This window comes from Mugil cephalus, chromosome 14 (assembly GCF_022458985.1).
Source record: "Mugil cephalus isolate CIBA_MC_2020 chromosome 14, CIBA_Mcephalus_1.1, whole genome shotgun sequence".
Classification (NCBI taxonomy): Eukaryota; Metazoa; Chordata; class Actinopteri; order Mugiliformes; family Mugilidae; genus Mugil; species Mugil cephalus.
In genome coordinates this window covers 11,445,981-11,472,709 of record NC_061783.1, presented here as the reverse complement: position 1 = coordinate 11,472,709, position 26,729 = coordinate 11,445,981, and the positions used below count along the sequence as shown (strand labels likewise).

Sequence of the window (26,729 nt, the reverse complement as noted above, 5' to 3'; positions counted from 1 at the left end):
TGTTTATGCCACAATGTTGAAGTTCCTGAAACCCCAGAGGCTCTGTGTGCCTTGTCACGTCAATGGAGCCGCACATTACCTTCACTTGTTTGTCTGTTTATTTGTCACTGTCATCTTTCCCTTTTCCTCCTTTCATCTTTCTCAACTTTCTTCTCCTACCCCCACAAAAAGTTACCTAATGTTATATATATATATATATATATATATATATATTCATAGATCAGGTAAATTAATATATTTGTCTGATCATAAAGATACGCCATTGATGTTTTTTATTTTCCTAAATAAAGGTGATTCAGGAAGTAAACATAAAACTGTGAAACTATTATATTCCAAATTAAGATTTCACACACACACACACATGCTCTCACTGAAAATGATACACTTCTTCATGTAGTTTCAGTTCATTTGTTATATAGGAGCAAAATATTTCTATAGTCAGAGGCTCCTGAACATGGGCTCTGAGGAACAGAAGAGCTGGATGGGTTCAGATTTACTGCAACAGATTAGTGCAATGACCTTGATCCATGGGTTTCCCTCTAATAAAGGGGTGTAGTAACCCCAGTATTAGAGTGGAGTTGTGGAAGGAGTTTGGATCATCACAATGATAAACTGATCTGACACTTAAAAATAAGTCTTTACATTACCATTTTCTTTTTTTTTCTTTTGTCTCTCTTTAAGCTCTGAAAAATGTGAAAATGTACTGGTTCGTAAAGCATTGATTGCTAAACAGTTTAATTAAAAAAAAAACAACTATGTTTATAGAATAAACTTTATATAATAACGTATTACAGACGCCCAGGTATTAACCAGTGTATGTAATTTTACTTAAACATTACTTGTAGTAAGATACAGTGAATCTATGGGAGGCAGTGGTCCTTAGAAGATTAGGAAAAAGCAAATAAATAAATACTTTAAGTATACTCCAAGAGCATGGACGTAATGCAAAGAATAACAGAAAATATTAAATCACAATTATATGAATTATCCCGGAATTAAGCACAAAAGTAATTGCTGTCCTGGGGCAGAGCTCATCAGTGGAAGATTTCGAACGCGTCGCGATTACGTCACAAGGGAGAACCGGAAGCGACCTGAACCTAAGCAGCCGGTGGAATCTGTAAATTATTATAAGTGTCGATTTGAACTTTAATTAAAGCGTGCCGTATTCGAGCAGTGTCCTCCGCGTACACAGCTTTGTGTCGCGGTTTCTGTAGCAGCGAGCGGCTGTTAAATGTTCTTTTTCAACGGGCTGCAGCATCTGTTTACAGCAGCTAGGCTAGGGAGCTAGCGTTGCGAGCTAACCGGCTTTCTTCACGGTGAAGGAGCCGGTGGTTTTAAAGGTGAAGTGACCGGCTGCTTGGAAGGTGGTCCGTCTTTGTTAATGATTTGTGGGAGAGAGAGAGATGATTGCGCAGTGAACTAAGACGGACAACAGACTCCTCAAGTATTCAGCATCAAACCTACGTTGATAGCTCAAGTAACCCAGGTAAGCGGGGACCAGGACATGGCCAGTAATCCCGGGACAGGCTCTACCTGCCAGGCTAATGGAGAAGACAAAACAGGACAGGTGTCCAGCTCCGGGCGTTCATGTCGCCACCAGTCCGAGTCGGAGTCGGACGCTGGCCCGACGGTGAAGAGCTTATCTCGGCTGTGCAGCAGGGACGAAGGGGAACGGTCTGTAGCCCTGGAGGAGCTGAGCCAGGCGGTGCTGACGTCCTTAGGCTTGGACCGGCCCGGTTCGGCTCGGCTGAGCAAGCAAACCCTGCTGCATCTTCTTCGTCTGTCCAGATCGTGTCCTCTGCAGGAGGTGCGAGGGAGAGCCGCCGAGCTGCTGCGGACCGCTCAGGTAATTTGTGGACACGAGTTGAAATCAATAACAAGGAGCTAAAAAAAACAATTTAATGTGAACTAATTCAGCCACAGTGGGTAGATAGTCGGAGCCATAAATGTTCTCATTATGCGAGTTTCACGTAAAATTGTATGACATTATCAGCAGTTGTTGATAACCTGTCGGCTGATCATCACTTATTGGTGGTGATAATTATCATTGCCACCGGACTGCCAGATATTTCATCAGACGTTGAACTGGAGGTGATGCAAGACCGAGCCGCGGTGTGCGCACAAACAGGCAATCCGGCCAGACACGCCCCCTCCCGGCGCTTTAAAACCCCAGCAGACACACCCCCGCCGCCACTGAGGTTCCCAAAAACGACAGCAGTTTCTCGAAACAGAAAGTCAACGCAGCTTTTGACGCACTTTAAATTAATTTAACTTTGGATTAGAGATATCACGCGAGGACTCGTGGCGTTCAGCTGCCCGCACGGCCGCGATGTCGGTGAGTTTAAGCGCATGGGTTTAGTTAAAAACTCTCCGGCGTTTTATGGGGGCTGAGGCTTATGAAACAGCGCTCTCCTGTTATAGTACAGCAGCTGCAGTCAAAATAGGCCTGGGCAAGTTCAAGGTGATTCAAGCTGCCTGCAGACAAGAGTTTTAATTTATCTTAAAGTCTTTCATATCTCACAGCGTCTCTGTGACCACTGTAATCTAAAGCTAATAGGAATGCCTTTTAGACTGCCTGAATGTTAAACAAACTGAAGGGCATTTTTATTCCAGAAGACATTGGACTGGTGAACAGTCCTGATGCAAGAAATAAATTCATGCACTCTGACTTTTTATGTCCTGTGTTGGCCGTTTATAGGCTGCCCACTGTCATCAGTCTCCCCTAAATTGTTTAGACACTGTGTGAAGTTGCTTAAAGTCCTTCTTCCTTTTTGTAGGTTGGTACATTCGTGCCCTAAATTACCCCCGGAAGGACAATTAAAGTGTTTTTGTATTGTATTTGGTTTGAAAATCACTTAGTCACAACCTCCAGTTTAGTAGCTAGACTACTAGATTCATGGCAATGCAAATAAACTATTTATTTGCTATATTTGAGCCAAGGAGAATTTTCCTTATGTTATGTGATAGTAAAGTGAGTATATTTTGTCTTTTGGGCAGCTGGTCAGACAGAACAAGACGAGCAGATTTAATGATAATTATATTTACTATTATTTTACAGTGTGGTATATTTACAATTTGTATGTCTTTTTTTTTTATTGCCACTAGCAACAAGGAGTTGAAGTACCTCGGGCCCTGGCTTCAGGTCCAAGTGCCTTTATTCCTGCAAAAGAGGTGTGTAAATAACTTTTTAATAAATATAATAATTTGCTGGTTCTATTTTCTTTCTGGAAATTATGTGATCGCATGTTTGATTTCTTAATGAAAAACTGAGATATTGCGATGTCGTGGAACCTTTTATCCATTGAATGCTAACTGTGTAGTCTCTGGTGTTGGTGTCAGGGCAGTACACAGCTGGCCTCCGTGTCTAATCTCTAGATTTTATGACGGTTGTTGCAGACTGCCATCAAACAAATCTGTAAATAAATACTCGTCTCAGCTGTTGCTATCAGTATTCTTTAGTATGCGTAATTCCCCCATAAATGTTCTGATAACCAGTTAGACTGTATGCACTGGAGCTAAATATTATGCTGCAACACTGCAAAGCTGTTGCTTCAGGATTCACCTGAGGCAGTGTTATGTTGCCAAAGCTGATGAGTGACGCTGGTTTTAATATGTGACTCACTCTAATTTTTCCACTGAATAAAGTGTTTTATCAGCTCCGGACATTTTATGCTTTGTAAGGCTGCTTATTTACGACTTTTAGAACTTTTTTTTTATTCGTTTTATTCTTAAAGGAAGCTCACGAGGGTCCAGGAGAAGAAACTTTATTCAAGTCCATTGATTTTGGTGCATTGATTCAAGCGCTGTTCTAGACTCACTGAAAGGGTTCATTATCACACCACTTCCAAAATAGCTCAGTCCTAATGAGCACCCGTGTTGTGATAAAGTGGCTCTTGAGATTGATGAAGTGGGAGTGAGTTTAAGGTATAGTTAAAGCACCACCTTATTCTGTGCCGTGTTGTTTACCACAACACCCCGGGGGACTAATGATGCATTCCTCCACTCCTCTTTTAACACCTGGCAGCCACACCTCATGCTCCAGAAAAACAATAGTGACCCGTAAGTATCAAGAGGCTCCATTCATCTGTTACCCTCAGGGCTCACTAGCTTAAAGTTAACCAGTCCCTTTCCAAGTCCAGGTCCATTAACCATGACAATACAGAAATTGCCAACTTGCATTGATGTAAAAACACATGTCAATAAATCTATTTTGACGTGAAGAGGGTGGGAACCTGGCAGCATATGTTGCAGGTTGCTAGCCCTCAATTACAGCCGACTGGACGACGTGCATGTTGGCGTTCAGTGAAAAATCTTTCTGCGGGCTCAGACATTTTGGAGTGATGAGTCAGACTGATGTTTTCTTCCTGTATGGCACATCTGCTCGGTTTAGTAATCTGACAGTTAGCCATAAGTCTCAGCTCAACCATCTGCCGTGCACAGCAGCGAAGATGGCTGCGTGAGTGACAACCACACTTCCCTAGAGTCCAGACTGAGCAAAAAATGTTCTAAAATTGCTCCGTTTTCAATTTGAACCACTTTGAGGTTTCCGATGTTTAGACAAAACTGCCATAAGAAGTGTTCTCTTCCTTGGCTGTGAAACATCTGATGTAAACGTTTTCTGTTCCTCTTTAGATGTTGAAAGAAGGTTCTGACCAGGACATCCTCATTGAATCTTTTCTTTCACTGGGCCGTGTGGACCACGTCACCATGGTGATGGCGCTGCACCCCGCCTACCTCAGTTGCTTCCTGAGGACCCAGCACGCGTTGTTGGAGCTGGACGGCCCCTTACCCCGACACTGGAGACATTACATCGCCATCATGGTAAGACAGTCACAGAAATATGGCTGTTGATGAGTGACACCTGTCAGATCAACTTCACTAAGCTGCACTAAATGTCCAGATTTAACTACAGAGGCAATAAAAGTTGCTTTGAACAAGGCCCTCAAATGTCGCAGACTCTTTTGCAATTAGTTGAACTTAACAGCTTCTATGAGACTGGTCCACAACTGTATTTTAAAATGATTTTATCTAGCTAGGTTAATACCTAATGTGTGTATATCGATTTGGTCAGCCATTGATTGAAAGAACAACAAATAAACATAGTAAACACGTTTTTCCTTAAAAGTGAATAATTAGATTTGATGTGCAGATCATTATTGGATTAGACCAAAAATGATCTTTTAATATGTGATCGTTGTTGGTTTGATTTTATGTCAGCTTATTGCTGCAAGCTCTGACACTTGGGGTTAAATCCTGACATTCAAGGAGTTCTTAATTTCTGATCTAATTTCTACTATAAACTTGTATGCCTATGTGATAGTGACCATGGGGTTTTCTAGTTACGACCTATATTCATTGTGTTTGTGTCAAATGAAGCAGCAACAACAACAGCTATAAACCCTCTGAATCCTGTATTTGCTCTGTGACGGGCTCCAAGTGCCCTGGCTCTTACTTTCTTCACCCCTAACATCCAAAATAATGGCTGACCTTGCAGCCTGCAGCCGTGACGTTATGGTTGTACTTTGGTTCCTGTTTCCACTGGTATAACCATGGTGATACAGTTATATTAATATCGCTCCAATGCTGGTTCCCCCTGCAACACACTGCTTTCACAATCCCGGGCAGTACAGGTTTAAACAGGGAAAAAAAAAAACATTAGGAATGAGACAAATTGGGCGCCATGTATTTGCTGTCAAAATTAACAGTTGGTAGAAGATTAGATGGATTAGTTTGTGGAGTAAATCTCAGTCAGCTTTTGCAGGTACATTTCAGAGGCCTACGGTGGTTAAAGTTGACATATATTGCCCATAAAATATGAGAGCGAAAAGTCAGTAAATAAAAAGTGTCATTATCTTCTTGAGGGGCATCCAACAACTGTAGCAAATGCTGCGTTAAAATTTTATGACTCTCATCACTCACACGCACTTCACATCATCTGCCATTGTGTCTTTAATAAACTCAAAGTGATCAACTTGTCCAAGTGCAGCTTTGCTGCTCTGACCTCTGAGCTCTTGATATCCGTGAGTTTGGACAGAGCGACGGAGCCCAGTTTTAAATGGGAGCTTTACTGCCTTCTCACTAACCTGGACCCGTCCTGATGTCTCCCAGGCCGCGGCTCGGCACCATTGTCAGTACGTGGTGCAGCAGCACAGCGCCGGTTTCCTGGAGGCCGGAGGGGAAGAGAGCTGGCTGAGCGGCCTCGAGCACGCTCCCACCAAACTCCGCAGTCTGCAAACGCTCAACAAGCTGCTGGCACACAGACCCTGGCTCATTACACAGCAGCACATCCAGGTCAGACGCGTCACCAGCTCACCCACTCGCTGTCTGAGTCTCACTCCAACTCTCTCTTTTGCTCATGCACTGTCATATTATAGTAATGTGATTTAATACGTTACAATTTTGACAGGCGTCCAAACGCTCTCGCTGACGCACCTCTCCTGGTTCAGTGGACGCTCAGTAGTTTACCCTGTAATGGGCAGTAAATTAATACACCGGACATTTTTGTCAGCATCATTTTGTGTCATGATGATGGGTTTTGTTAAACCGCTATAAAATGCGCCACATAGGATTGCAGGACTTGCTGATGGCAGGGTATACCAATGACAATTTTGGAAATGCATAAATCTTAGTAATAAATAAGGGCACTCAGTTGAAATTGCCAACTAAATAAAAAGTCGATAAACAGTGGTTGCGGCACGTACAAAAGATTGCACACTTGTCTATTTGTCAAGTCTGACAACTTTATTGACTCTGTGGCTTTTAATTTACTTATTAAGGCTAATCTAACGCCAGGCAGAAACAAATGCAGCTGGACTCCAAGCTTAGCAAATTTAGCTTTGACCTGGATGACGGAGAATCCTCAGTAATTAAGTCGTATCATGCAGGGTTGAATTATTCATTAGGATTTGATAACAAAGCTTCTTTAAGCAACTGACTGTGCTCCTGAAACGAAGATAACTGATGACTATGACTGAGCTGGGGGGAAGGTTTAGCTTATACGGGAGTGGTTTGGCACCGTTCCATGAGTTTATTTGGCTATAAACTTAACGTAGAAGTCTCGGCTCTACTTACCTGCCCTATTTACCTCTCTTCCCTGTAGGAGCTGGTGTGTCCCGGGGCAGACCCTCGCTGGTCACTGGCTGAACTAATACACGCCGTGGTGTTGATGGCGCACGCTCACTCCCTCTGCTCCTTTGTGTGGGGCTGCGGTTTAAACCCAGAACCTGACCACACTGGAGGTTACACCTTCCAACCTCCATCACCCAGCCACCTTCCCCGCAGCCCTCACAGCCCTCACAGCCCCGCGCACGAAGACGGCAGGCAGGAGGCAAGATCACAAGCTCGAGATGTCCAAGATGACAAAAGGTGTGAGTAGCTGGTTTAGTGACAGCTAAACTAAGTTTGTTTGTTTTTCATCTTCAGACAGTTGACGGAGCAATGGAGGTGGAGGTGCTGATGAAGAGGATGGTGGAGCTGCAGCAGCAGGAGGAGGAGTGTACACAGGAGGAGATGGCTACTCGGTTTGAGAGAGAGAGGAGTGAAAGTATACCAACAGGTACAAACGCCACCGCGTCACTCTGTCATTCACGTAAATGACTTTTTCCTGACTCTAAAGGGTTTTTTTTGTTTGTTTGTTTGTTTGCTTTCAGCGGTGGTACGGGGAGCCCCACCTGACCTGGTGCTGTGTCTGGTGGAGGAACCTGAGTTCAGATACGAAGACTTTGCCCCCAGAGGAGAGCAGTCCCCACCTACTATGAGAGCACAGGTATATTTTATAACATAGATACACCACAGCAACACATTTTTACTGTGTACGTACACTGCATCATCGCAGATGACAGATTCATTAATGCTGGTGTCTCTTGTGCAGGACTATTCCTGGGAGGACCACGGATACTCTCTGCTCAACAGACTACTGCCAGACATGGGCCAGCTCCTGGATGAGAAATTTCAGGTACCGCCGCATTTCACCACATAGAAGCGCGCTACAACTGAAAAGCAGTGATTCCCAATGCAATATATATTTTTAAAAATTTGCCTTTTGAGTAAAATACTGCTGTACAACTGTGCGTCTTTCAACAAGACTTTGATGAAACCGTTTGAGAAGAAAAAGTCATTCTCTGTTTGAACAACTCACTCCTCATACGTGCCCTGTAACAAAAGATCCAAATGAGTTCGCCTCATTACTTAATTTTAAGGCTTCACAAGTACTGTTGTCGAAAATTAAGTTGCTGTTAACTTATTAAAAAATAACTCTTGGACATGCCACAACATGATAAGAACTGGTAACAGAAACCAACATTGAGACAAAATGATTTGATGTGTACTTTGGGGGCAGGCTTTAGAGTCTATACTACAGCCAGCTGCAACTTTTGAGGAGTTGCCTCAGCCCATCTTTATGTACAGTCTATGGATAACAATTACTAATAACTATTGGAAGACGGATAAATTAAGGAACAAGTAATGACTTTGCAGGTGGTGAGCAACATGACCTACCACAGGATGGCCATGCACGAGGGCGTGGACACTCACACTCTGAGAAAAGCTCTGTGGAACTACATCCACTGCCTCTACGGGATTCGGTGAGTACGGCGCCGTCAGCCGTCAAGCGTGCGCGGCCAAAAGTAACATGTACCTGCCGTGTGGCCAACACATTTTGTCAATCTGTGTTTCGCAGTTACGATGATTACGACTACGGCAGCGTGAATGTGTTGCTGGAGCGCTCTCTGAAGGTGTTTGTCAAAACCATGGCCTGTCACCCAGAGCAGACCACAACGCGCATTTATCACGCCTTCTGGAGACACTTCAGGCCCTCTGAAAAGGTAAGGACGAGTTCAAACGCGCACCTCTTCAGTCACAAACCGTTTGACATTTTAACATGTCGTCTCTACCTTTTCAACAAAGGACCAATCAATTGGCATTTCGCTGTGTCCTTTCTTTTCCTTCCTTTTTAAATGTCATCAGAGAAGGAAGCTTTACATGCAGGACTTGAAAGTATATCGCGGACCTGACGATAATAACCCACATTTTCTCCATCTTTTTCCTTCTTTTTGTTTTTGCAGGTTCATGCGAACCTAATTGTGATGGAAGCCCGGCTACAGGCTGCCCTGCTTTATACTTTACGAGCCATCACACACTACATGAGATGACACTCACACATAGTAGCATCGATTCTGAGCCAGCTTTGATGATCTTGCACACACACACAACCAGACACACACTACAGTGAATGTTTATATGAGCATATCGTATGTTTCAGTGTTAATGTTCTGATGCTGCTTTGCTACTGGGAGATTAGATATATTTAAAATTTGTTACTTGTATTGCACTGAAGTGTATCAGGTTTTGTTTCCCCTCTTGAGCCTTGAGTTTTCTCTCGAATGTCTTGCACACATTTCTGTCATAGAGGACGTGCTTGTTGTCTGTGAATGTAGCTAAAACTAAGTGATTATTTAAGTGACAGCAGGACTTCTGTGGTTTATCTGACGAATACAGGTCGGCACAGCATTACTACTCATGCTTCTGCCATAAAACAAGACAAAACAACATGTATTTTTATATACAATAAAAACTTTGTTATCAAAATCGAAGAATGTGTTGTGAGTTTGTTCTACGCATTTAACTCCGCAGTCTTGTACAATTTCTACTGTACAGAGTAACATTGACGGACCCGAAGGTGGCGACAAAGACTTTAAAATAAATTGTGACGGCGCTGCTATATCAGGTAGAAAAATCTTTCAGGATGAAACAGAAACGCTCTGCCAGTACGAAATTATGAAATATGAAGTGCAGCTCGATAATAAAAAGGTGAACAACCTCACACGTGAACATTACTTAGGCGAGAGTCTATTTTCTTTTCCTTTTTTTTGTGTAGCTACGCGGATGTCACACGTCTCATTCTCAGTCTTCCTGTCATTGACACCATATGAGTCAATGTGTCACGTCCAATCCTGCGCTTGCATATCGTCAAGACGCCCAGCTTGCAGTTACGGTTAAGTGTGGGGTTACGGTTTCTGCAAACTTCCACATTAGCTCCACGTAGGTTTTGTTTCGTTGTGTTATTTTTTTAAAAACTTGTCCTTAAAGTGACCCAAAGTCACTGGTAATGTAGTGTAGTGTAGTGTTCTTCGGCAACCTACTTTATCGTTAGCCTGCCGCGTGCTCTTACTCTTAAATGAAAACTGTATGTTGTTAATTGTTAATTAATTAATCTCGTTCGTTGTACATGTTTGCTACGACCGCCGTCATTCATCGGGCTGCAGTGATAGAAGGATTAGAGTAGTAATGTTGTTTCTTGCCCACTGCTGAATCAAGTATATACCTTGCAAGACGTGCGTGCGGCGCGTCTTCCTCGGGGCCGGTCCTTGCTGTGCGCGAGCAGTTGCATTACTCCGAGCTTTCCGGACGACGCGCGCGCGCTCTCACTTGTTACTTTTTTTCAGAGCGGCAGCAGCAGCGCGCGACTTTTTCTCCGTGCGCCCCTCGAGCCTCCGGACAGCTCCCTCTCAGCTCCGTCCGCATCCGCGACCCCCCGGGACAACAGCCTCTCCTCGGCCAGGTAACAACTCTCTGCTCCCTTTATCCCGTAAATGATTTCCGAACATGTAACGACATTTATCCCTCAACTGTAATTAGATTAAAGTAGTTTCTGAAGAACTGACACTGCATTGTTAAAGAACTTTGTGAATGTTTTATCCTAAATTATGTCACAAACGGTCGCCTTTGTCCTTCATTAGCTATAAAATTAACTTTTCACTGTTTTGGTTCTCGGTGTGTAGAGGAACTTGGCCAAAATCTGGACTAAAATTAATCGAGTTAAAAGGACAGTGAAAGTGTTGAGTGTTACAAACATTTCTTTTTATATATATATATAGAGACTATATATAGCATCCCAACACCTTCACCTCAGCGCCATCTGCGTAGCTTTAACTGAGCCGTCGGATTATTTGTTAATTTCGGGGTTTTTTTGTGTGGAAATTGAGTAACTTTAAGTTGGCTGTTAAATAAAAGGAAGTTAGTTGTCTGACAGAAGTTAATGAAGTGCGACCATGTAGGCCTACTTCCACTCTTCTGCTGGACGGCACCCACAGAGGATGACATTTAGAAATCAAACAGCCAACATTGCATTGTTAGAAGAGTGGAATTTACCAGAGAAGTCGGTCACAGCCCCATTGATGTGTGACACTTTTGTGCCTCGCAAGACTGGCAAGTTTATGAGATATATGACTGTAGTAAGTGGAATATTTGTAGTTAAAAAGAAACAAATACAAATTGGGCGGTGCATTGCACATCTGTGATGGATGCATTCCCAAATTGTCATTTGTGCCTAAGATCTAAAATCTCCCTCCATTAAATGTGACTGTGATTTATTTGGCAGACAGGAAACCACCTTGAGGAAAAGGCCAGGCTGCCTGTTTCCTTAACATAGCCAACAATCTGTGGTGTTTAATATGATCCCATGCAGGTGTTCCTGTGATGTAGGCGCGTTGCATAATCGCACATTCTTTTCTTTAATCAGCATAAACACTTGTTTCTACGCAAACTCTGAGAAGTTTGTTGAATGGATGTGGAGGAGTTTTCCTGAAGTCTTGAAGGTTGGATGAGGAAAACGGCGATTAGGCCTTTCAAGGCTGGACTTCATCACTTCCTGTTTCGTTACGAGGTCAGTTCCTGTCTTTAGCCTTGGGGCTAGGCAGGAAGGAAGGGGGTGTGGAGATGTTTTTTATGGGGGGGTTAGAAATGGACATTACCGTCGTCATGCAGCGTTCCCACCAAGCAGCTGAGAGCTCCAGCAGGTGAATGTTTGTAGAAATTTGTCGAGGATGAGCTCTGCCACAGTCTGACACTAGTGCTCTTGGATGTCCTTAGGATGTCAGCTGTGCGTTGTGCGATGAGAGGCTCTACGTGTTTTCTTGACCCGAGGAAGTCTGTTGACACTCTCAGAACCCCTCCTCGAGTCCTTAATGTTTAAGAAGATTGTGTAAATGTTCCTAGATGCAAATGATGATGACAAACGTAAATGACAAATGTAGTCAGCTCAGTCCTCTGTATCAAACGGATATGATGACATCACGTGGAAACAGGACATCCTGGTGACCGAGACACCTTACTTTTCCACTGCTCCTTTCCAGCTCTTTCTCCCTGTCCTTTCTCTTGGAGAGTGTGTGTGTGTGTGTGTGTGTGTGTGCGTGTTAAGTGTGTGAGGGTTCGGTGACAGCTTGCTTCCCATTGTCCTATCATTCCTTCCCCACTCACATTCTGCATCCTGAGGAGCTTCCTGCTGATGAGAGAGAGAGGGAGAGGGAGAGAGAGAGGGGTGAGAGAGAGAGCGGGGTGAGAGAAAGAAAAGGTAAGAAAAAGAGATGATGAGGAGGAAGGGCGGAGAAAGTCTGAGCTTAGCACAGAACTTGATTAAAAAATAAATAAATAAAATAGAAGGCCGCAGATCTTGCAGTCTTCTGTGCGTTTGAGTGCTCCAGCGTTGCTGCCTGCAGTGGATTTCCCCGCTGGGAGCAGCTTATCTGCCGTCCACTGTGCAGGAAAGGGTGTGTCATTTGGATTTGGATGTTTGTGAGCGTGACGATGGTGATGGAGGGCGGTGTTATTGTGATTTTATAAGAATGCACTGAATGTGTGCTTGTGGTTTTTGAGTCAGAATTTATTTGCTTCCTTATATTGTTTAAAGTGAACAAATATTCTGTCCTAAAGTTATGGAAATAATTAATTATTTGTGCTCGGCGTCTTGTTGAGTTCAACTTTTCGAGCATTTCTATATTCCTATGTATTTTTGTAGATTTGTTCATTATTTTTAGATCAAGATTAGGTTTACAAACGAGATAAGTGACGACTTTATTAAATATGGCGAATTGTTATACGTTAAACGAATACATGAAGTAGTTAAAATTAGCTTGACCTTAAATAAAACCTCACTGACCGGGGTATTTGTATACAGTTGGTTCAGGGAAAACTTGAACAGATTTGAGTTTGAACTATTACTTTTTTGTCAAATAGACAAAGCAGATTTTGTGCCGTGATGCGTTCAAAATCAAACATTTGGGGCAGAACTCTTAGCGCTGTATCTGACGAACACCAGACGCTGTTCACTCTCTGGCTGAAATCGACCCAAAGGTGAAGCACGGTGGTCCCAGCATAATGCTAGGGAGGCGCTTTGTGCTGCAGCAGCCGTGACACAAAGGTTGTTCAGAAGAACGGATCAACGCAAATACGGAGATGTTGACAAAATACTGACAAAACAACGTGAGGCTGAGGCACGTCTTTGGTAGGAGCCCACCCACAGCACAGACCTGAAGATGCTTCTCATCCAGTCTGAACAAGCTTTAGATGAACGGCTCAAATATCTTGAAGATACATCCAAGAACGCAGAGATGTAATTGATGCCAAAAGGACTTCACAAACTAACAAATGATGTCAGAATACATTGTCTTTGAGAACGAAAAAATAACTTGAACAAAAGTGTACAAAGTGCCGTTATATTCATTTAAAATGAGCTCAAAATGTGAAGGTTCTAGACACTTTCTGGATCGACTGTAACTACTGAACATTATGAGTCCGGGGCTTTCATTTTGTAATGGCTACTTTTTATTAATGTGACTTTTAAAATAGCACAGTAGTTTCTCCGGTGCTTCTGCTCTGTAATGGGTTTTACGTAAAGGGCTGATTTACTAAATTACTGAGACGACATGCAGCCACATGCTGCTTTAAGTATCTGGTGTCTCTGCAACTTCAGCGCATTAAAAGATAATGTCAAGAAATTCTATTCTTTCTGGAGATTGCGCACACGTTGCACGAGTTTTAGTTTCTTTTGTAGTATTTCCAGTACAAGCTGTTTTTAGTTGAGAATGTCTAATATGAAACTGTGCGAGCGTTAAATGTTGAAATGACATGAAGACAGAAGTCTAAAAATACTGTGTATGACTTATTAGCTTGCGCTGTAAAAGCAACTCTTGTTGCTGCCTGATCACAAACCGACACCACACACCTCCCCACCAGAGGAAGCAGCTTCTGTTCACAGAGTATTATAAGTATTTCTTCTGGTATTTGCCAGATGCTATAAAAAATCAGCTGTGACAGTCAGCAGCCACTCAGTGTAACAAAGTTCAGTTTTAACTTAACTACAAGAGACTTGGAAAGTACTGTGGCGAAAGGCACGGTTTGATGGCAGACGCGTTGTGAAGAAGTGATGTCCATGACCTGTTGTTCATACAACATCGTATTTTAGACAAGTTGAAAGGCTGTGCGTGCGTCTATATCTCTATCTTAACTACTTTCTAAAAGTACTTTATTCAGTCTAGGCGTAATTCTACGTTATTTGAAAACACAAGTACATGACAACAACAAGTACCCAGTGAGCAAACCCACCGTGCAACCCCCACTGTACAACTCAACACTACCACTGCACGCCCACACACTCGCATACGCTCACACTTTACTCTAGTGCTTCTAATGTTTGAGACAGATTGAAGCATAAAACCAAATCATTGCCACAAAGCGCGAGTTGGTGAGGGGAAAACACACCGCCGTTGGTTTGGACACCAGTCTGCTCCGTGACAGGTGCTTGCTTTGGGCTGTTTCGCTTGACTGAGTTCATTTGTGTATTTTTTTTTTTTTTATTATAATTTACCGTAAACATTTCTGGCTAATTTCTAACAAAATGATTAGATTCTATTTATGTTTTATGACAGCTTCTGTGTGCAGAGAGGAAGACAGTCAAGAATATCTGGTCAACAGGAACCTGAATGAGAACAATGACTTGTATTGCCGCCCTGCTCCTCCCCCCCCCCCCCCCCCCCCCCGGTTTGTGCGGGAATGCTTATGTGTGATTGTGTCAGCCTCGTCTGTGGTTATCTTCTAATCCATGAAAAAGCAGAAGAAGGAGAAGATGAGAGAAAGGTCAGCAGAGAGATACAGATCAAAGCGAAGAGCCATCTTCTGCCCCTGTCACTTCTGCTTTATGGTTCATTAGCACAAGAAGGAAGTCAGCAGCGAGGGCCGATAGAGGGAATATGAAAGGCTGTGGGTGGAGGGGTGTTGGCACCGAGTAGAGAACAGCAGCAACAGGGAGGAAAACATGTGTTGGGGGTCTTTGTTGCACTGCAGCTACTTTGTGTGGATGTGTGTGGATGTACTCTGTCCTGAGTTTCCAGGAAAAGGGGGGAGCCTTGTGAGGGGTGGACAGGAAACTCTAACAGGGCTAACTTCCTGCAGCTCTCATGATGGCCAGCCTGATAGAGAACGAGTGTGTGTGTGTGTGTGTGTGCGCGCGTGCGGGATCCTGCACGCGTGAAGCTTTTGCATATTTTGCTCTGAGTGAGCAACAAACTATTCTGGATGTGGCCCATAATAGATTCTGCTGCTTTACAGATTTTCAAGGAAGGAATTTCAACAAATTCGGTGCTGCTCACGGCGGAGCTCTGGTCTCTCTTTTTTTTTTTATCATAAGAAATTGGAATTACTTTCGTTTTTTCATCCATCACCGCTGTAACTTGTATTGTTCTTCCTCTGTGTGACTTCCCCCACATTCCTCAGTATAGGTGGGGTTAATGTAGCCTGGAGTCAGCTCCAAAGGTTGCCAGTTTGCAGCCATTCGTTCAGTAGTACGGACTTATACCGACGGGCGTCTTCCAATAGTTTGTCGACCCTGTTATAATCAAGGAGGGTGGCTTAAAAATTCCAAAAAAATGACCGTAACGTTGAATCAGTTTAAGATTATTTTCATTACTGTCATTTTTCTAATGTGAAATGTTAGTAAAAATTAAAAGAGTCCTTCCACAGAATTTACAAAAAACCTGACTTGACATCGTCTGATCACTCAGTTTGTCTGGGCAGCGCTACAAGGTCTAAACATATTCAGTCACATGAGACAAAAAAACCCAACACATCGTCACATTTAGAAGCGGGAATTTGATAACGCTTTGTTATTTTTGTTCTAATCTATAATCGGCGTAGTTCAAAAACTGCTGCTGAACCTTCTCAAAGGGAAGGAGTTGGTGCACGGTGATTGTATTATCATGGAATTAATTAAAATGAATAGTTCGTTCAGATTAAACAAACAAGATATAACATGTTAAATTCTGCACTTTTGACTTTGTTTGCTTGCGTTAATGCCTGAAACCAGCTGTTTCCACACACAACGTTAAAGGTCAAGTGTGTAGAATATTTTAGCAGAACTAATATATATGTATATAAATATCTAAATGTATTCAAAGTTATGTTTTTGGTAGTGGTGTAATCAACTGGAGCAATAAATTGTTGGGTTTTTGTTAGCTTAGAGTGAGTCATTAATACCTACATAGGGAACATAAAGCCTATCATGATGCGCTGCCATGTTTCCACAGTAACAGAGAAAAGAACAGACAAACCTGTATTAGAGAGGATATTCCACATGTTTACATATAAGTGGCAGCCAACAAACGTTCTCCTACACCCTTGACAAGAGGAGCTGGTTGCAATCTATGACCTCACCTAAAGATGCCACTGAATTTGTCACACTGGACCTTTACGTTTAGCGAACTCGCCGCCGGTAGCAGCTTCATCTTTGACCTACGAGCAGTTCTCGCACTTCTATTGCCTTAAGCCTTATGTCCCTTTTAGCGTCATCTGGCTCTAAAAAGAAAGTCCCACAATGAGAACGGCACTTGGCAGTAGAGGTTTAGGTTTTCCTGAAGAGATTAACATTCATGTTGATCAGGAAAGCTCATGTTGATGACCGTGCAGGGGTCTCCTCACACAATGAAAACGTTTTATGGTCTTCTCCCTCCGTGTTATTTCCTCTCGATGTTGGTCCGAGCTTTTGCTTTGTCAACACGTTTCACTGAAACAATGTGTCTCTTTTGAAACTGGAAGTCAGCATTGCATGCGCGTGTGTCCATCGACACGAAGGCCTTTGCGTAAACACATTTCGCAGCAACTCCAGCAGCCACCTTCCTACGGTTACCCATGTCCAGTGATGACATTTACAGGTTTATTTCACCACACGCGCATACACCCACACACGCTCAGACGCATTCACACTGCTGGTGACCAGAGAGAATGACTGACTGCGCCGTCTCAGAGCAGCCAACTAAAAGGGGAAGTGGCTAACCTCACATCTCTCTCTGTCGTTCCTTATCTCGGACTGTCTCTGAGTTCTTTTTTTTTCAAACCTCTCTACCTCCTTGTGTCTGCCTTCATGCGTCCCTTTGTCAATTCACACTTTAGTGCTCTTGAGCCTTTCTCACACGTTCTCCACCTTTTTCCTCTCTGGCTCTCTGCCACTCATCCTCTCTTTGCTCTGCTTTCTCATTCCAGCCCTTGTCACTCACGTCTTCCCCCTTTTTTTTTTTTTTTTCCAGTGGCGATGGTGACTGACAGATGATCTGACTGAGGAAGACATCAGGTGGGGAAAAAAGTTAACTTCTCTTCCCACCTTACCTCCACCCCCTCTTCTACCCCCTCCTCCCGCTTGAGGGAAGTTCGTTTTTTTATCTAAAGTTTGTCACTTCTCCCTTCACAGTTCTCTTTAGTTTCCCCTTTTTTTACTCCCCGTATGTTGTTAATGTGTTCTACTTTCACTTTCTATCTGGCTTGTGATTGAAGTCGTGGGTACGGACAGGACTTTGTAATAATTATTTCATCCCATAATGGTCCTTTAATTAATTAAGCAAGTAATGTGCCTCCATAATGCAGTGTGCTAGACAGTCAGTGAAAGCAGCTCTAATGTTACGTCAGCTGTGACGATGCATTTTTGCAAACCATTCGGGTCAAAAGTAGGTTACAGTCAAGGCTTAAAATGTACAAACTCACAAGCTGGGGATGTGGAGTTTGCAAGATGTGGAGTCTAATTTGAGCTTCTTTTTTTTCACATCCACCCTGTCCGCCAGTTTAAGAAAATGTCAGTAGAGGTCACGTCTTATTCATAACACCGACTTCCACGTTTTGACGTCATCCCACAAAATAGCAGCTTACGTTTTAAATCCAACACCGTGGCCTGTGTTCACACAACCTTTCACCACTTACTAAGATTCAACCTACGTTAAGTTAACGTTGTGATGTTTGGTAAAAAATAGTTATGCTAAAATGCTAAAAATGCAACAGAGCAGGCATGTTCTTTTCAAGATCTGACTTCAGACCTTCTAGGTGTATTGAATGCTGCAGTATGAAATATGTTATTGAGTGTAAGCCACAGGTCTCTGCTGATCACCACTCTGTTCTTTACAAAATAACACCTACTCACTACTTATTGTTTCTAATGCTACAATACTACATCGGAACTCTAACTATTGTGTCATTGATTTCCTGCTTTTACTGTCACTTAACTATAATTCACAGAGGAAGTTATAGTTGCTTCACTAGTTACAGTTACATCAAGGTCTTTAACCTGTTTGTGCCAATGTGGAGGGTGTTATCAATTTCCAGTATCAATTTCTACTGAAGAGCAGAAAAACAGACCTGTGTGTTTTATCATAACCACTGCATGACGTCTCTGTTGCCGGCTTTCACAGACGTCGTCTTCGTGTCGGTTATTATGGGGTGTACCTGTTGCAAACAGAAGAAGCCTGCCAAAGCCGTAGCAGCAACATCAGGAACAGACTTTGGACATTTGAACGACCACGTTGGAGGGTTGTCGGCAAACCCTGACCAGGGCCATTTCTCTCCTGACCCGACCATCCCAGACTTCAACAAGCCCTTCCAAGCCTCCGACTTCTTCTCCAGCTCACAGCGGTCTGGAGGCATAACAAGTAGGACCAGAATCAGACCACCGTACAATATGTCTGAACGCTACACCTGGAAGCTGATCATTCTCTTGTTGTACATGAATACAGGTGGTGGAGTCACTCTCTTTATAGCTTTGTATGACTATGACGCTCGTACTGAAGATGACCTCACTTTCCAGAAGGGAGAGAAATTCCAAATCATCAACAACACGTGAGTACAAATGCACACAGACATAACTGTACCCTCATCACATGTGTGTACAGATATTGCTGCTTTCATGTAAATAAACACCTCTGATTGGATTGCAGTAACACACAGATATATATTAGTCATTAAAACAACAGACACCGTGAATATGATGTGTGTTAAATTGAATCAGTTATGACTTCCGAAAGGTAATTAATTTTGTTTGCATACATTAAACTCCGCAGGCTGCAATTAAATGGCACCCATTAACACCGCGAACTGTCAGAGGTCTCAGCTGCTGCTGGCAATGACGACAAGCTTATGCTCTCGAAAAACATTTTGCTCTACATTTTGTTGATTTATGTGATGATGTTTAAGTTTGCAGCTAGACGAGGTGTTCAGAGTTACTTTTACTGCAAACGTTCACACACGTTTCTATTTAATCTTCCACCCAGTTTCTTTATGTGGTCTGATTGGTTAACTTCTTTGTTTTTCCTGTGATCTGACTCTAACATCTGAACACTGTGTCTGCTGACATTCATTATGTATGTACACAGCATGTATGTGATGTTTTGCGTCTCTTCAAGCAAACATTTACGCATGATTTTTGTAGAGAGGGTGACTGGTGGGAAGCTCGCTCTTTGGACACCGGCAAGTCGGGTTATATCCCCTCCAACTACGTAGCTCCTGTCGACTCCATACAAGCTGAAGAGTGAGTACACACACACACACACACACACACACACACACACACATGCACCCAGGCACAGCGGTGAAAGCCATATTCGCTTCAGCACTGACAGTTTAAGCTGCACAATGATTGACATGAAGTCTGAAGCCAGAGGTCAAGTGATGTGAGCTGTTGCTGTGGTGACACATGTGGTGTTGTCATGGTGACAGGTGGTATTTTGGGAAGATGGGGAGGAAGGATGCGGAGAGACAGCTACTGGGTCATGGCAACCAGAGGGGGACTTTCCTCATACGAGAGAGCGAGACCACCAAGGGTGAGGATACCGCACAGTCAAACGCACACTCACATCTTAAAGTGGTTAACTTCTCTGAATATTAAGAAGCTTTCGACTGTTCTCCCTGGCTTTCTGTCACTTTAACCCAATCTATGCTTTTTTATCACTCATTGTTCCTCTCCCCTTCCTACATGTGTTCACAGGTGCTTACTCTCTGTCCATCCGTGACTGGGACGACAATAAGGGAGACCATGTCAAGCATTATAAGATTCGTAAACTAGACAACGGTGGCTACTACATCACCACCAGATCACAGTTTGACACTGTGCAGCAGCTGGTAGAGCACTACACAGGTAAACAAACAAACAAACAAAGAAAACGTGCACAAGGACACAAATTCATCCTCTTTTTTTCAGTTTTTCACTCAGTGAGAAGTGTCTCCATTTTACAAAACTCCTGCTTTAAACCTAAATTTCCTTGGATTTGTTGCATTTTATGTTTTCCAAGTGCTTTAAATCTCCTATGGTTTGTACTGAGTCAAGGAGCCTTCTGTGCTTGTGTAAGATGGCGGTGCTTGCAATATTCCCCTTTTTATACTTCGACTCTGCCGCAGTTGCTAACTTCTCTATGTTGGTTGAGCTCCACCCTAACAAGCCCCAATATTAAAATTATGCTTACATGTTATTGCATCAGAGAAAATAATGTACTGGTGTAATACGCTGTAGTGTATATACACTATTTGAGATCGTACAGTTTTGCCTAATGAGTACTTAAATAAATTTGCAATTTTAAATAAGTAATAACTTAACACACTGGCCGTTTGTGATTTTTAAAGCTACATTTAGAGTTTTTGTGACAAGGAGGGTTCCCACCATGTTCACACCCTCCACTTCCTCTCATCTCTCTCAGTCTAAGTTCGCCCCCTAGTGGCTCACACTGATGGAGGAAAGACCCTGCAGTTTGTGATCATCACAACGTCAGAGATTTGGCAACATACTGAATAACATAGTATTTATTATTAACTACAATGACCCTGTGTTGCTTTTTTTGTGTGTGTCTGCTCGTTGTGCTGATTCTGTTTATGTTTGTTGTGCTGAACTTTCTTTGTGCCTTTGTACTTTAGTTCACTTGTCAATTGCATAAGCACATGAGCAACCTGTCTCGTTCTTTCTGTACCTCTGCCCTGGCTCTGTTTTCCTTTCCTGTCTGTTTGTCTCTCCTCTCTCTCTCAGAGAGAGCGGCGGGACTCTGCTGCCGTTTGATTGGCAGCTGTAAGCGGGGTATGCCTAAGCTGGCCGACTTATCAGTGAAGACCAAGGATATGTGGGAGATTCCCCGCGAATCTCTCCAGCTGATTAAGAAACTGGGCAATGGCCAGTTCGGAGAAGTCTGGATGGGTAGGACTGATGGGGTTGTGTTGAAGGAGGAAGAGGTAACAGTGGAAGCACACCTGAATAAAAAATATCGAAACAGCAGCAAGTACATATAACATCTGTAAACATGTTGCGAAGGCCTCACAAACAGGCGTCGTAAAGCCCTGTTATCTGTCTGTGATGTCTGCCTATACCCGCAATAAATGCACCTGCAGATCAGATCACACATCGAAAACAAACTCCGAATCATAGTCTGCAGCAGCTTTCACATTTTCTCAGACAAATGCTTTAAAAATATGAAAGAGCCACCTTCAAATGAATACAAATTAGTTCATGTTTTGCATTCAGGTGTGCAGAGTTGCTTTCCTCCTCCCCCGTGATTGCATGTGCATGTTTCATCATCTCACCTCATCTCTATGTCACCTCCCCACCCATCTTTCTTCCATCTTTCCTCCCCTCACAAACCCTCTTTTCTCCCATTTTCAATCACCCGCTCCTCTTCTCTCTCCCCCCTTCATCTCCATCCTCTTTGGCACCTACTGTACTCCTCATAGGTACTAATGACGGGCTGTGTTATTACCTGACACACGCTTGTCCTAACTCCACCCCTCTCACCTTGGGTCTTGGGCGGGATGCCTGGGAGGTCCCGAGGGAAAGGCTGTCCCTGCAAAGGAAGCTAGGACAGGGCTGCTTCGGGGACGTGTGGATGGGTGAGACCACCAGCCTTCAGAGGCTGAGAGGGAAACCTCTAGTACTGTGATTTGTAGACTGTGGCTCAGTGTCTAGCTGTGGATGACTGTTTATATGTCCGTGCGTGTAAGCAAAGTTTGTTTTTCCAATAAATCACACATAAGCGATTCCCAAAGGATATTTTTGCAGTTACGACCAATTTCTGTCAAAGCTGTCATAAAATGTTCCCTGACCGATTCTGAATGTGTTGGGTTCCTGAGCCGTGCAACGTTTCTCCCCAAAGCCAGCCGAGCTCTGTGCCTGTCCATGTAACTCAGGTGCTGCTGGTGTTGATGTAAGACCCTCCATTCCTCCCTCCCTCCCTCCCTCCTAACCTCACCCTGTCAAATCATGCATGCTGTCCAAAATAACATATGCATGCTCCAAACATTTGACCACATGCGTCCGTTTGTCGTAACATACATATTGTGCACCTTGTTCTTTGATGTTTATATGTATGTGTGGGTGTTTCCATTTGTGTAATACGCACTGTAGGCCTACACATACATGCAGCCATCACCTCATCACTAACAGAAGTGTGTATGACTGTGCTCGAAGTCTGTATATGTACTAACAGCCACTTGGTCTGTATGCCAGGCATGTGGAACGGCACCACCAAGGTAGCGGTGAAGACTCTGAAGCCAGGAACCATGTCCCCCGAGGCCTTCCTGGAGGAGGCTCAGATCATGAAGAGACTGCGTCATGACAAGCTGGTGCAGCTCTACGCCGTCGTGTCTGAGGAGCCCATTTACATTATCACCGAGTTCATGAGCCAAGGTATCAGACTGAATGAACTGTCATGATATCATAATACAGGTATGAACTGCTGCCCTTACAGTGAGCAGGAGCCTCCTCAGCATTAAACTTTTAGATGCGAGTCCCTCAGAAATTTGACAGGTGTTGTTATTCCATAAATGGGATTCAGAATTGTGAAAGTTCACCAAGGGCACACAACCTCTCAATTTGTCGACGAAATTCAAGTCGGGAATAAAACTAATAAATGCACAACATTATATATAAATATATCTTACGTTATCTTATGTTGTAAAAAAATAAATAAATAAATTAGTAAATTCTGCCGGTGTACTTGGATCAGAACTGACCCTGGAAATTATCCATTCTTTAACTGGCTACCATCCTAACTCTCATCTTTCTCTTAGAATTACATTTTTGAGTTGTCCAGAAAATCTGACAAACAGGAACAGGAAAACGGCAGTCAACAGAGAATGAATTTACTCAACACATTAAAATTTTGGCAGAAGGGTGGTGAACAGGGAACTGTGTTGTAATGTGGGAGACCAGAGTTCAAGCCCCAGTGCCTCCCGTACTGGACAGAACACTGAAATCTGACCAATGCCAAGGATTCTCTCTGGTTCCCTGAGCATGACGTCTGACTTGCCTGTGGAAGTGACCTGGAGGCAGGCGAAATAATTCTTCAGCATTCACCAAAAACAAACAAGACAAAGAATAAAAGGCGCTAGTAAAATATATTTCTGCGTGAAGCTCCTACAAGTGATACATGACACTCGCTTCACGATGTGCTGTGTCAACTTGTGTCGACCGCATTGGGCATGAGGGGTTAACATGATCCTCTTTTCTTTTTCAGGGAGTTTGCTGGACTTCTTGAAAGATGGAGAGGGACAGAGCCTCAAGCTGCCTCAGCTGGTGGACATGGCTGCGCAGGTGAGCGCAGACACAAACACATACACGTCGACAAAAGAAAGTGTACCCATTCGCTGTAGAAATGAGAACTTTACGTCTCCCTGGGCGTGCAGATTGCAGCTGGAATGGCATACATCGAGAGGATGAACTACATCCATCGTGACCTGCGTGCGGCTAACATTCTCGTTGGAGACAATCTGGTGTGCAAGATTGCTGACTTCGGCCTGGCTAGGCTCATTGAGGACAACGAGTACACGGCCCGACAAGGTAACGGGATGTGATACGAGGAAGACGGGAGAAAAGAGACATGCTTGCACAATGTGCTGATTAAGTGTGTCTATAGGTTTATACGTAACCTCGTAATCTCAATTATGTGATTATTCATCTCCGCTGTGTTGCCATGGTTTCAGGGGCAAAGTTCCCGATCAAGTGGACGGCTCCCGAAGCTGCACTCTATGGACGCTTCACCATCAAGTCAGACGTCTGGAGCTTTGGCATCCTACTAACTGAACTCATCACTAAGGGACGTGTTCCATACCCAGGTACTAGACAATACCTGCATGGATGCAGTATTTCGATTTCACATGCATTATTGGCAGTGAATATTCTCCACAATAAGGTGTTTTTCTACATTAGACTAGCGCTACTATATGGAAAGGTAGCTGCAGCCGAAGCAGGGCTAAAGAGTTGGCTTACATTTTCACACCAAACAAACCTCATTACAGCTCTGCTGGTCACTGAGCAGCTCCACTGGAGACTGCATGGCTTAAGCGCCTTGCTCAATAGTGCATCAAAAGAAAATGGAGAAGGAGGGATAACCGCTTCTTAAGCACCTGCCACCCTGCTGTGTAAATTAGCATGATCGCACAGTTTCCTGTTTATACTATACGTGCTTCTGCACTTAATGGGTGCAACAAATCACAGTATTCTTGCAAAATGTTACTTTTACACCTGAAACGGCTGATTTGGAAAAATTATGTTGATTGAAAAATAGCAGTGGATTTTCTTTCCTTACCACATACATTTAAAAATTTTGAATATTTCTGGTCTTGCTGAGATCAATAATCTCCTCCACAGAACTGCTATAGTCAACTTTTTGAAGTGCCATCTGGTAATAAAACATATTATAAAGACTTATTATGAATATAAAATATATAGGGACGATGGCTCGCGACTCACAGAAGGTGAGAAGAAGATTCCTCAGCAACACAAACATTATAATATGATAAGAAATAATACACAATAATTGCATAAAATGGATAAAAAAAATACAACAATGTTCTTTTAGTCAGTCAATGACAATTATTCTTGAAATTAAATATATCACATATAAATGGTGTGCCCAATTTTTAAGTAAATACAATGCTAGTATTTCATGAATACCACAACAACTGACAAAACGTGCTTAATCTGTCATTTTGTCTCCCATTTCTCTCTAGGGATGAACAACCGTGAGGTGCTGGAGCAGGTGGAGAGGGGCTACCGGATGCCCTGCGCCCCGGGCTGCCCCGCCTCGCTCCATGAACTGATGGTGCAGTGCTGGAGGCGGGAGGCCGACGAGAGGCACACCTTTGAGTACCTGCAGTCCTTCCTGGAGGATTACTTCACCGCCACAGAGCCGCAGTACCAGCCCGGAGAAAACCTGTGACGACACACGTTGAAGACACATACGGAGCAATAAATGGACAAACATGGACACCAGCATACAAATACACTGACAGGCATGCTGTAGGAAATACACATGCTTTCAGTGTATTTGATGACATATAAATACATATCATTGCCTTGTTTAATTGTTTAAGACAGCATCCATCCTTTGGACACTGATCACTGCAGCCTGTTCAGGACAGACCGGTAAACAATGCTCAAGAACAGAGTCTGAGCTCTTCTGGTCAGGCCTTGCAGTAATGTTGCTTTACTCTGTAACCATGACAACAAGGAACTGAAAGAAGATGTAGATGGTTGCGTTGGGGGGTGGGGGGATGTCGAGTGGGTACATGATCTGTTCAGCTGCCATATATGTTCAGGTCCTTTGATTTCTCTTTTTAAGAAGAGCTTTCCGAAGATTGACTGTTTCCCTGAAATAAATATGTTGACACAGAAATGATGGCAGGTGCAACAGGTTGTCAGACATTTTAAAACGCAGTCTACAATAAACGCCTGTGAACGTCACGGCCGCTCTTTTCATCCCTATCATGAGCTTTAGATAAAGAGACCACTGGAACTGGTTTACCACCAACATGTGCCTTACAGTGGTCAAATTACATTTTTAGTACCTTTAATAGTGCAAGTGTCCATGGGTTAGTAAGGAACGACTCTCTATTTGTCTTTGATATTTTGTATGACAATTTTGTATGAATTGTCTCTTTCGTTGTTTTAATTTAACTCAGATATATCTGCGCATCACAAAGAATTCTATATCTAATTAACATTTATGCAAATTTCATCCATTGGGAGGGAAATGTGAAACATAAAGGAGAAAGATGAATGTCAGTGAACTGCAGAAGGACAGCGATTGAAATGAATGTTTTTAGACACGAATGTAACCTTCATGTTGAGTTTCCCCTGTCATTATTGTAATAAAGGTCAGATACAGTATCCAGGTTATGCCATGTGTCTTATTATGTGTATGTTTGGATATTTACAATGTCTTATCAACATGTATTATCTAAAAAAAAAAAAAAAAATAGAAAAAATGTTGATTTAGATTTAATAGATTCACAAAAAAATGCTTTCATGCGACATCTCATCTCATCTTCTGTACTGGTTATTCCTGCACTAGGGTCGCGGGGGTTGCTGGAGCCTATCCCAGCGGGCATCGGGCGAGAGGCGGGGTACACCCTGGACAAGTCGCCAGAATACTTTCATGAGACATTTCAGGGCTAATACTGCACCTTTTGCAACACCTAATCGAATTGAATTGACAGCTGTATTTCCAAACTAAGATCTTCAAAATGTGACTTGGTTTAAAAATAGGATTCACCAGTATAAAACTGAGAAATCTATGTAACGACTCTTACTTAAATGTGATTTGAACAGCAGACCAGCTATATGAGCACATAAAACATTGCTGCTTATTCAGAAGTCACAGTAGATATAA

At 43.1% G+C, this 26,729-nt stretch overlaps 2 protein-coding genes across 6 annotated transcripts; both read left to right on the top strand.

Moving 5' to 3' along the window:
• The first annotated feature begins 805 nt into the window (after positions 1–805).
• On the top strand, positions 806–9,585 carry sesn2 (sestrin 2). 3 transcript variants are annotated; one of them, XM_047605542.1, is made up of 11 exons: positions 816–1,846; positions 3,106–3,171; positions 4,633–4,821; positions 6,109–6,291; positions 7,100–7,327; positions 7,423–7,555; positions 7,650–7,765; positions 7,871–7,954; positions 8,476–8,582; positions 8,678–8,822; positions 9,063–9,585. In XM_047605542.1, exons 1-11 carry the CDS (start codon positions 1,505–1,507, stop codon positions 9,147–9,149), a joined length of 1,680 nt encoding a protein of 559 aa, XP_047461498.1. In that variant the 5' UTR covers positions 816–1,504; the 3' UTR covers positions 9,150–9,585. The 3 variants fall into 3 exon arrangements, with proteins under 3 accessions (XP_047461499.1, XP_047461498.1, XP_047461500.1); XM_047605544.1 differs by lacking the exon at positions 816–1,846 and adding an exon at positions 2,170–2,335; XM_047605543.1 differs by lacking the exon at positions 6,109–6,291 and having other exon boundaries at positions 806–1,846.
• A 313-nt stretch (positions 9,586–9,898) lies between these two features.
• On the top strand, positions 9,899–26,227 carry yrk (Yes-related kinase). 3 transcript variants are annotated; one of them, XM_047605110.1, is made up of 13 exons: positions 9,899–10,038; positions 10,443–10,558; positions 18,501–18,737; positions 18,822–18,924; positions 19,514–19,612; positions 19,801–19,904; positions 20,069–20,218; positions 21,793–21,948; positions 22,565–22,744; positions 23,574–23,650; positions 23,743–23,896; positions 24,040–24,171; positions 25,069–26,227. In XM_047605110.1, exons 1-13 carry the CDS (start codon positions 9,926–9,928, stop codon positions 25,275–25,277), a joined length of 1,830 nt encoding a protein of 609 aa, XP_047461066.1. In that variant the 5' UTR covers positions 9,899–9,925; the 3' UTR covers positions 25,278–26,227. The 3 variants fall into 3 exon arrangements, with proteins under 3 accessions (XP_047461066.1, XP_047461065.1, XP_047461067.1); XM_047605109.1 differs by lacking the exon at positions 21,793–21,948 and adding an exon at positions 21,098–21,262; XM_047605111.1 differs by lacking the exons at positions 9,899–10,038; positions 21,793–21,948 and adding exons at positions 17,352–17,395; positions 21,098–21,262 and having other exon boundaries at positions 10,121–10,558.
• Positions 26,228–26,729: the final 502 nt, after the last annotated feature.

Coding starts and splice junctions, on each gene's coding strand:
- yrk (XM_047605109.1), top strand. CDS start 9,926: ATGAGTCAATGTGTCACGTCCAATCCTGCGCTTGCATATCGTCAAGAC. Junction 19,905..20,068: donor AGAGAGCGAGACCACCAAGG/GTGAGGATACCG, acceptor ATGTGTTCACAG/GTGCTTACTCTCTGTCCATC. Junction 23,897..24,039: donor CGAGTACACGGCCCGACAAG/GTAACGGGATGT, acceptor CCATGGTTTCAG/GGGCAAAGTTCCCGATCAAG.
- sesn2 (XM_047605542.1), top strand. CDS start 1,505: ATGGCCAGTAATCCCGGGACAGGCTCTACCTGCCAGGCTAATGGAGAA. Junction 1,847..3,105: donor AGCTGCTGCGGACCGCTCAG/GTAATTTGTGGA, acceptor TATTGCCACTAG/CAACAAGGAGTTGAAGTACC. Junction 7,766..7,870: donor CACCTACTATGAGAGCACAG/GTATATTTTATA, acceptor TCTCTTGTGCAG/GACTATTCCTGGGAGGACCA.